General features: G+C 64.9%; 2 protein-coding genes across 5 annotated transcripts; one reads left to right on the top strand and one right to left on the bottom strand.

Annotated features, from left to right (window-relative positions):
- Positions 1–1188: 1188 nt before the first annotated feature.
- Positions 1189–2070, bottom strand: HPCAL4 (hippocalcin like 4). 2 transcript variants are annotated; one of them, XM_042834031.1, is made up of 3 exons: positions 1909–2070; positions 1576–1791; positions 1189–1386 (listed from the first exon to the last, which is right to left on the bottom strand). In XM_042834031.1, exons 1-3 carry the CDS (start codon positions 2068–2070, stop codon positions 1189–1191), a joined length of 576 nt encoding a protein of 191 aa, XP_042689965.1. The 2 variants fall into 2 exon arrangements, with proteins under 2 accessions (XP_042689965.1, XP_042689966.1); XM_042834032.1 differs by lacking the exon at positions 1576–1791.
- A 3487-nt stretch (positions 2071–5557) lies between these two features.
- LOC122168550 (CYFIP-related Rac1 interactor A-like) lies at positions 5558–9423 on the top strand. Of its 3 annotated transcripts, XM_042834009.1 has the most exons (12): positions 5558–5638; positions 5729–5809; positions 6824–6903; positions 7223–7344; positions 7411–7516; positions 7627–7763; positions 7945–8022; positions 8101–8217; positions 8343–8422; positions 8496–8622; positions 8814–8884; positions 8967–9423. In XM_042834009.1, the coding sequence occupies exons 3-12, from the start codon at positions 6831–6833 to the stop codon at positions 9028–9030; spliced, it is 975 nt and encodes a 324-aa protein (XP_042689943.1). In that variant the 5' UTR covers positions 5558–5638; positions 5729–5809; positions 6824–6830; the 3' UTR covers positions 9031–9423. The 3 variants fall into 3 exon arrangements, with proteins under 3 accessions (XP_042689943.1, XP_042689945.1, XP_042689944.1); XM_042834011.1 differs by lacking the exons at positions 5558–5638; positions 6824–6903 and having other exon boundaries at positions 5680–5809; XM_042834010.1 differs by lacking the exons at positions 5558–5638; positions 5729–5809 and having other exon boundaries at positions 6536–6903.
- The last annotated feature ends 291 nt before the right edge of the window (positions 9424–9714 follow it).

Genomic DNA, 9714 nt, shown 5'->3' with positions numbered 1-9714 from the left:
GTGCAGGCTGGCAGTGGGGAAGAACGAAACGTGCAGAGAAGCTGGGGGTGGAGGGCTGATGTGCAGCAACAGCAGGTCCCAGCGGCTGGCAGTGCTGCAGTGGGCCCAGGATGCAGCCCCCAACCCAGGGGGCAGCTGCAGTCCCATTCCTGGGACATATGAAACCCCAGCAAGAGATGCCCGGCCCCCTTGCCCCCCCAGCACACACCCAAGATGATGCTATTCCTTCTCAAAGCTTCATGCGCAGCTGGAGGGTTATGCTTACACCACCTCCTGTGCCAGGACTGCTCCCTCCCCAGTGTGTCATAGGCTCAGGGGAGCCCCAAAGTGGTGCTTGGAGCATTGCTCTCCCCTTGCTCCCCTGTTGAGCCACTCAGGGGGTACGCCACCAATGGGGGACAGTTTATTTTTCCATGAAAAAAAAAAAAAGGAAGAAAAGTAGGTAATTCCACAGCCTCCTAACAGATATTGCAGTCATTGTCACCACAATGTGCAGAATAAATACCACTGTGACAATATTGCTGTCCTGAGACAGGAGGGCAGAGGCAGGGGGCTGGGACAGCAGGCACTGCAGCAGTCAGGAGGGCCAGAAACACTCTGGGAATCCTCAGTAGTGCCAGAGCAGTTCTGGAAGTCACCTACCGGACAAGATGGGGTGGTTTGTGGGATCAGATGTGTGCCATGGCCAAGGGTGGCCTCGGGCACTTCCCGAAATCCCCTGCCCAACCCTTGACTATTCCCACCATCAAAAGCAGAAGCAGAAAATCTACAGCTGGGTGAGGGAGGGGGGAGGGCAGGACACAACCTAGGACCAGTCCTGAGCCCCAACAGCCCCATGCCGTGCCGCCAGCAGAGCAGGCACCAGGGCCCGGGCCCTGAGCCTTTCAGCAGCCGGGTCAGTGGCAAGGAGAAGAGCTGGGACAGGGATCCCCATGGAGACAGTGGGCAACAGGGTGCGAGGACAGCTGGCCCCGGGGTGTCAGGATGCTCCCCCAGTTCAGAGGTTTAGCTGCAAGGTCCGGTTTAGGGCACCTTGAGCCAGCAGTGCCCAGGAGCAGAGCAGAGGGGTGGCAGCAGGAACGGAGCACAGGGCCAAGCAGGCATGGGGCGCTCAGCAGGGCGCGGGGACAGAAACCATCATGGGGAGCTGAGGTTGGCTGCAGCTAGTCCGGCCCTGAGCCCCGGGCCCTATTTCTGCACATCGCCCTGCAGCAGGAGGATGATGGAGGGATCGCTCTTGGCCGCCTCCTTGAACTCCTCCAGGGAGATCTGGTCGTCCTTGTCCTTGTCCATCTTTGTGAAGATCTTGTCGACGCGCTGCTGGGGCGTCAGCCCGTCTTGGTTCATCCGCATCATGATCACAGTCCCCACCATCTTGTAGATGGCCTGGAGCAGGGAGAGCAGCAGGGTGGAAGCTAGGAGGTGCTGGGACACGGCAGGGCTGCTGCCCCACACAGCCACCTTTCAGCCGAGGTTCCAGACACCAAAACCCATTCTTTGGTGGCCAAATGGGCCCCAAACCTGTGAAAAGCCCACAGAAAACGCAAGCTACCCCGTTTACTGGAGCAGCAGTACCTCAATGATCTCCAGCATCTCCAGGCGCGTGATTTTCCCGTCCCTGTCCAGGTCGTACATCTCGAAGGCCCAGTTGAGTTTCTGCTCAAAGGTCCCCCTGGAGGTGACAGACAGGGCGCAGATGAACTCTCGGAAGTCGATGGTGCCGTCGCTGTTCTTGTCGAAGGTGCGAAAGGCGTGCTGGGCAAACTTGGAGGCGTCACCATAGGGAAAAAACTGCGGGCAGAGGAGAGGAGAGAGATTGGAACAGGGAGGGGAGCTCACAGGGAGCAGCGCTCGGCACAGCAGGAGGGGGTGCTCCGACCCCACGGGTTGTGCCCACTCAGAGCCCACCTTGATGTAGAGCTGCTGGAACTCCTCCAGATTGAGGATTCCGGTGGGGCAATCCTTGAGGAAGCCCTTGTACCACTGCTTCAGCTCCTGCTCGCTGAACTCCGTGCTCCTCACCAGGTCGTCCAACATCTCTGGGGCCAGCTTGCTGCTGTGCTTGCCCATGGCTGTGCCTGGGATGGGAAACGTGGGGCTCTGTGAGGTGTACGGGGTGGCCGTGCTCCCCAGCACCCGATCAGCCCCACACAACTCCCACAGCGGAGCCAACCGTCCCGGCTGGTGGCACTCACACACTGCCAAATGCCACCGCAGTGACTGCTGTTCTGTGCCACGGCATCCAAACGAGGAAAAGTCCCACCTGCAGCTCCCACCCCACAGCGCTGCACCCGCAGTGCTGCACTGCATACAGCAGCCCCAGTGACACAGCCGTGCCGGCTCCCTCACAGCCCTGCTGCCGCTGCTCAGCCCGAGCAGCAGAGGGTTCGATGGAGCTCCCGCAGCTGCTCTCCATGGATAAAGTTGAGGACAAGAAGCTCACTGGGGCACTCTGGGATGACAAGGTGTGGGGGCGGCTCGGAAGCTCCATCCTCGACACCCGCAGCAACGCGGCCTCGACGGCACCGGCCCCGACGGCCGCCCCGCCGCGGCCAGCGGCTCTCAGCCCCGACGGCCCCCCCCCGTCCTCTCGTTACCTGTCCGAGCGAAGTCGGTACCGCTGGCGAAGGGGCAGCGCTGCCGCCCCCGGCTCTACCCGCGCCGCTCCCGCCCCTCTCGCAGCCTCGAGCACCCGCCCCCCCCTCCCCCGGCACCGTCCGCCCATTGGCTGGGAGCGCTGTCAATCGGTGGCGGGTGGGGGGCGCGAAATGTGATGCTGGGGGGCGTCCTAGGGGGGCTAGAAGAGGAAATGGGCACCCGAGGGCGGCAGCACCGATGTCCGGGCGGGTCACAGCCTGGAGAAGAGCCCCCGCACCTCCCGTTCCGCTGCCGCCCGGGAGAGATGCTCGTTCCCAGCGCGGAAAGCGGAGCGTTTCCATAGCGATGTCTCTGCCTCTCCCCGATGGTTTTCCCCCCCCCCACCCCCCCCCCCCCCCCGGCGCGGTCTGGGCAGCGGGGCAGTGCCTGCAGCCACCAGGGCTGGGCCCGGAGCCGCGGAGCCACCCGAAGTCCCTGCGCGAATCTCACCCCCTCCGACGGGGCCAGAGGAACGGTTTATAAGCAGAGACAAATATTTGCAGCTGTGTATACACAGCGTGGCTGCAGGGATGCATCACTTCGGGGGCGGGAGGACCGGATCCCCTCGGACCCCCCCTGGGCCGAATGCATCGTCCCTGCGCCGCGCCGTGCCCGTGTGCGGGGCCGGATCCCCACCCGAGGCTGCACGGAGCGGCGGGGAGCAGCGGGGAGGGGGCGCGGCGGGGGACGCGGCCAAGGACGGCGCAGTGCCCCCTCCCCGCGGCTCCCGACCCCTCCCCGTCCCACACCGCCGCGGGATGCAGAGGGCAGCAGCTTCCCCCGGCGGTGCGGGCGGGGCTGTGCCCACGGCGGAGCCGCCATAGGGTGTCACCCCACGGAACGCCCCGTTTTCCGGTGCTCGGAGCCCTCCACCCGAGGCGGTTGCGGGGATGGGATGACAGTGGCACCGAGTGGGTCCCTCTCGCTGCACCCCCCCAGCCTCCAGCCCCCCAGGACGCCCTGGGATAAGGACAGGAATGTGGAGGAGCGTCGCCCCGGGCCTGCAGCACCCGACCCCCGGGGTGCGAGGCGTCCCCGCGTCCTACAGCGTGCAGAGACCCGCAGGGCCGCGAACTCTGCCAGCCGGCACGCAGCGGGTTAAGCGTCCCCGGCTTCCTCGCACTTGAGACGTCACCGTCCCCGGTGGCGTGGGGGGGCCGGGGGCCATGGGGGGCTTTGTGGTGCAGTCGGCAGCCGGCGCAGGGCTGCACGCAGCGGCGGGCGGCTCTTCACCCCGCACCTGCGTTGCGGGAGCGACCGCACGCACCGGGCGCTGCCGCCGCCGCCACGGTGAGAACGGGGCCGGGTCGGGGCGGGGGGCGGTGGGGAGACCCGGGAGGGGGTGGCGGTGGCGGGAGGGTGCAGCCCCCGGGATGCTGCAGCCCGGGGGGGCTCTGCGGCTCCGCACCCCGGAGCCGTGTGATAAATCGGCCGCGTCCGCAGCGGAGCCGGCGGGGAGGGTGGGGGCACTGCTGGGGGTTCGGCTCCCAGAGCGGGGGGGGGGGGGGGCGGCCGCGCCGGGGGTCGCCCGGGGGCAGGATCCAGCCCTCGTGCCGCGGTGCCCCTGCTGGGAGGGATGCTCGTGGAGATGGTGCGGAAATAATCCTGGGGACACCGCGGGCGTGGCTGGGGGGGGACCCTGCTGTCCCCAGCGCCGCATCGGCTGCACACAGCGCTCAGTGCGTGGAGTGTCCTTCGTGGGGGATTTGGGGTGCGTGGTCCCTGTGTGGTGACGGGCAGAGGGGAGGCAGGGAGCAAATCTCCCTCCTGAGAGCCCCCCACAGTGGCATGTGCTGCCCACCACTTCTCCCACCTCACATCATGGGCCAGTATGGGGGGAGTAGGAATGGTGCAAATGGGGCACTGAATCTCCGGCCCCACGGGGGACCATAAGGACACAGAGGGGCCCAGCCTGGCGCTGCCACACATCTCCATTCCCTGGCACAGGGCAGAGGGGCTGCAGCCATCCCCATCCCTCCCCCAGCGCTGAGCCCCACACCAGGGCCAGGCCTTGCACCCATGTCCCCACAGGGACCCATCCGTGCTCCTCCCTGGGTGCCCAGCACCCCAGATCCCAGTCCTGAGAGCTGTGCTCTGCCCTTCAAGGACAAGCTCTGTGCGGCCGTGAGGATGCGATACCATAATTTATGCAAATGCCTGAGCAGAGCGGGTGAGGTCCCCCTCCAGGCTGACTGCCCCCAGCACCACCCTGCAGGGCACAGAACCCCAAAAGCTCCCTGATACCCATGGGGCGCAGTGGGCAACCCTTTGTGCACCCCACAATGGGGTGCAGGCAGCAAAGAGCAAAGCCAGCCAGCAACATGGGGACAGCCACCCATGGGGTGCTTCGGGGTGATGGGGGATGGTTCAGCACCACGTGCCCCATGGGGTCCCCACCCGGGAGGTCTCCACGGGGGACGTGGTGCACAGGGGATGCTCGGCCGGTGCCGGTGTGGAAGCATCGACTGCATCTCGAGGAAGCGCTGGATGGCTTCCAAAGCACCGGCTGCTGGCAGTGAGAGCAAGCAGAGGCAAATAAGGTGAAGGCTGGAGGGCGTGTGGGGCTGCCCCGAAGGGCCGTGAGCCGCCCAGGGGCTCTGACCCCACACCCCCCTGCAGGTCCCCACCGGCCCATGCAGTAATCAGGGCGCGTGGCACAGCACCTGCTCTCATCAACGCTGCACCGCACACTGAGGTAAGGAACCAGGGCTGCAGCCACGGTGTGGGTGATGGGCTTGTAAATCGAGTCTGTGGGGCAGCAATCCTGGTGTGGGATCCTCCCCACCCAGCCCTGCCTGTTAGGGCTGCCCATAGCGTGGGTTGCGTGGGGAGGACACCTTGTCCTGAGGGCTGCTCTGGGGCGGTGAGCAGCACCCACAGGAAGCGCAGCGCTTCTCTCCCTGCCTCTAGAAACTGAAAACACAGAGAGCAGCCTCACATCCACTCACAGCCTTGTGCTCACAGCTGGGAGGGCAGCGGGGCTGGGGGCAGAGGGGTGCAGGTAGGTGCCGCCATGGTGGGGGGTGAGGGGGTCCAGGGCGCGCGGTGGCAGCGCGGTGCTGTTCCACTCTGTGCTGTTTCTCTCGCTCAGGTCTGCTGGCCATGGGCAACCTGATAAAGGTATTGGGCAAAGATTTAGAAAACTGTCCTCATTTTTTCCTGGATTTTGAAAGTAAGTCCCGTGAGCAGGGTGAAGTGGGGAGGGGGCTGGGGCCGCTGCGGTGGCCGCTCCCCAGAAGATGGGGACAGGCACAGAGTCCTCAAGCAGCATCGTGTCCTTGAGGCTGTCCTGGATGCACCCTACAAAGGCTGCATGGGGCTGGGGAGCGAGGCTAGACCCGAGGAGATGTCCCACACCTGCCACAAGGGTCCTGCATGGGGACACATCCCAGCCAAGTGAGGAGGACATGGGACACGTGCCAGGACCCGGCACAAGGGACGTGCCCGTTGCTATTAATCAGTGGCACTTGGAGGCCATGCAGCAAGTCCCCCTGTCACCATGGCTGGGACAGCCTGAAGGCTGGGGATGCCGGGAGCGAGGCGGGAGGACCTGTGGCACAAGGGTTGGGCTCAAGCACCCCAGTGCCCGCAGGTTCCTGGTACGATGCCTGTGGATGCAGCTCAGGGATGCTCCTGTACAGGCTGCGTACAGGGATGCGATGGCAGAGGTGGCCGTGGCGGGGGGCTCAGCCTGGCGCAGCCTCCAGCCCCTTCCTGCCTCCCCCCTCCTTCCTCCCAGAGCTCAGCGCAGAACGAGAGCGAGGGGCGTAAATATAGAGCAGCAGCAACCGCGGGGCCCGGCCCCAGCCACGGCGGGAAGAGGCTGCGCGCAGCTCCGCATCGCCGCCAGCACCAAGCATCCCAAAATAGGCAGCGCGGCCGGGGCTGGGACCGCAGCAGGAGGGGCCCTCGGTGCACACAGCCCTCTCCATCCCTCTGCGCGGGGCTGCGGCCGCTCCCCAGGACCCCCATTCTGGGACTCACCCACCGCATCGCCCTCCTCGCTGGAGCCCGGCGGCTCTCCTCGCTCCGCTCCGCTCCTTCCGCTCCATCGTTCATCGCAGCGCCCATCTCCATCCGGGAGGAAGAGGGCCGGGAGGACGGGCTCTGCCCCGCTGCCCGCAGCACCTCTTCCCCGATCCCACCTCGCCGTCATGCTTTTTTCCTCTTGTTTCTTCTCTTGCAGGTTTCACATGGGGAACCTTCTTAAAGTGTTGACTTATAACGAACTTGAACAAGGCCCTAATTTTTTCCTTGACTTTGAAAGTGAGATGGGATTTTTATTTTCCTTTTTTTGTTTCTTACCTTATGAGTTCCACATCCACGCCATTTGAGTTCCCATGCCCGCCGTCCATCGCACCGCCCCCATCCCAGACGCCCGCCCCATTGCCGCCCCAGGGATCTCCTCGGGGAGGGGGCAGCCCCACGGCCGGTTGCTCCCACCGCACCCCTCAGGGTCAACCCCCCGGGGTCAGCGTGGGGCTGGGGCTGCTCTGGGGCAGCGGGACGGGGACATCACAGGCCTCGGCCGCCCCGTCCCACTCAGAGCCCTCCGGGTTTCTCTCCCCGGGGCGCTGCCCTGCAGATGCGCAGCCGACAGAAGCTGAGACTGCGGTGTGGAACCAGGTGAACGCCGTGCTGGAGGAGTCGCAGGGCGTGCTGGCTGAGCTGCAGTCCTACACGGGTGCTGGGCAGGAGATTCGAGAGGTGGGTGCAGCCCCCGCCCCACTGTTCTCCCCGTAGCTGGGGGTCACCCCGCTGCTCTCCCCACAGGCCATCCAGAACCCTGGGGACCTGCAGCTGCAGGAGAGGGCATGGAGCGCCGTGTGCCCCCTCGTTGCCAAGCTGAAGCGCTTCTATGAGTTCTCTCTGCGGCTCGGTGAGCCCTCCCCTGCGCCCTCATTGCACTGCCATTGCAACCCCGCTGCGCTGCCCCGTGCCTCGCTTTCCCCACCTGGCACTGGGGTGACAGCAGTGCTCTGTCTACAGAGAACGCTCTGCGCAGCCTTCTGGAGGCCCTCACCTGCCCCCCGTACCCCCCCACGCAGCACCTGGAGCGGGAGCAGGCCTTGGCCAAGCAGTTCGCTGAGATTCTGCACTTCACCCTCAGCTTTGATGAGCTCAAGGTGTCCCCCGTGGGCTGCAGGTCCCACGCTGTCCCCATGCCCGGCCCCACATCAGCCCCAGTGCTGATTTTTTGCATGATGCTGAAGCTGGGCCATGGAGCATTGCCCTCCCAGCCGTGGGGCTCACCCTGGGCACACTGAGCAGCCCTAATCCCGTCCCCTAATGCTGTACTCCCCCTAGATGACCAACCCCGCCATCCAGAATGACTTCAGCTACTACCGACGGACCATCAGCCGAAACCGCATCAACAACCTCCAGGTGAGAGGGGCCCCCCAGGACCACCTCCCTGAGGAACAGCGGTGCTGCCACCAACCCCATGCCCCCCCCACCCCACAGCTGGATGCGGAGAGCGAGGTGAACAACGAGATGGCCAACAGGATGTCCCTCTTCTATGCCGAGGCCACCCCTATGCTCAAAACACTCAGCAATGCCACCACCAAATTTGTCTCAGAAGTGAGTGGGGCTGGGGCACTTGGAGGGGCTGAAGCAGTGGCGTGAGGAAGCCCCTCTGGCTCCAGGCAGGGCTGGGACTGGGCTGGGGACCCTGCAGGAAGCCCCCGGGGTCCCTTTGCTTTCAGAACAAGACGCTCCCAATTGAGGACACGACCGACTGCCTGAGCACCATGGCCTGCGTCTGCAGGGTGATGCTGGAGACCCCGTGCGTATCCACCCTGCGGGCACTGGTTTGGGGTCCTTCTGCTCCCTCCCCAGCTCAGACCCTCTCTTTGCAGGGAGTACCGCAGCCGTTTCACCAACACCGAGACGCTGCTGTTCTGCATGCGGGTGATGGTCGGGGTCATCATCCTCTATGACCACGTCCACCCTGTGGGGGCCTTTGCCAAGACCTCCAAGATCGACGTGAGTGCCCTTGGGGGGAGGTCACAGCCACGCCGCGTGTCCTAAAGCAGCAGCGATGCTTATGGGGCACACCCCATGGGGACACCTCTGTGTGAGCTGAGCCAGAGGGGAATTTGATCCCTGGGGGCTGGGAGGGGGGGAAACATATGGGTCCATTTGGGCACTCACCACCTCTTCTGTTCCCTGTGCAGATGAAGGGGTGCATCAAAGTCCTCAAGGACCAACCCTCCACCAGCACCGAGGGGCTCCTGAATGCGCTGAGGTGAGCAGGAGGGGGGGAGCAGGGGGACCCATCTGCTCCCGAGAGCCCTCCAGGGCTGCGTGGTGACGGTCCCCACTTCCAGGTACACCACCCGGCACCTGAATGACGACACCACGTCTAAACAGATCCGGGCGCTGCTGCAGTGAGCGCAGCTCCGCATCCCAGCGCACATCACTGCGTCACCCACACCATGCCCATGCCACTCATTTTGTATGGAGGGAAAAGGGACAACAGAGATTACACAGAAATAAAACAGAACGGCCCCCAAAAGCCGCCCTGCCGTGTTCCTGTGCACCCCCCCTCCCAGAACAGCTCCTGGATGCGCTCCCACGGCCCTGAGAGCAGCGCCCAGGGATGTGGGGTGCGGGTGGCACCGCAGGGACATTGGGCCGGGCAGGATGGGGCTGGGGATACCGGGGGTACAGGCATCGCCCCCGGCCCCACACGTGCAGGGGAGAGGAAGAGGAAGGAGCATCGCTGTGCTGACTGCAGGAATCGGCCCGGCCCCACCCGGTGGATTTTTAATATACGTGATTAAATCGCCGCTCACCTCTTTTTTTGTACCTCTTTTTTTTTTTTTTCTTTGGGGGGTGGGTTGTGAAATAAGACGACATTTAATCTGTCCAAGGACGGAGCGGGGCCGTGCGCGGTACGTCCAATCCCGGACACGCGGGTCCGATCGTCGCAGTCCGCCAAACCGCCGCCGCCGGCAGGGGGCGCTGTGACACCGCGGCACAGCGTGACGGCGCCGGGGCCGAGCCGGGCGCGGGTCGCTGATGGGTGCCTCGTGCTGCCGCAGCCGGAGCGGCGGCCCGGAGCCTCGCGCCGCA

The sequence above is a fragment of the Centrocercus urophasianus genome, unplaced genomic scaffold (genome assembly GCF_019232065.1).
Source record: "Centrocercus urophasianus isolate 14NV4802_14NV808 unplaced genomic scaffold, USGS_Curo_1.0 seq_43, whole genome shotgun sequence".
Classification (NCBI taxonomy): domain Eukaryota; kingdom Metazoa; phylum Chordata; class Aves; order Galliformes; family Phasianidae; genus Centrocercus; species Centrocercus urophasianus.
Note: the sequence above shows the minus strand (reverse complement) of the source record. Positions and strands in the feature narration are given on the sequence as shown.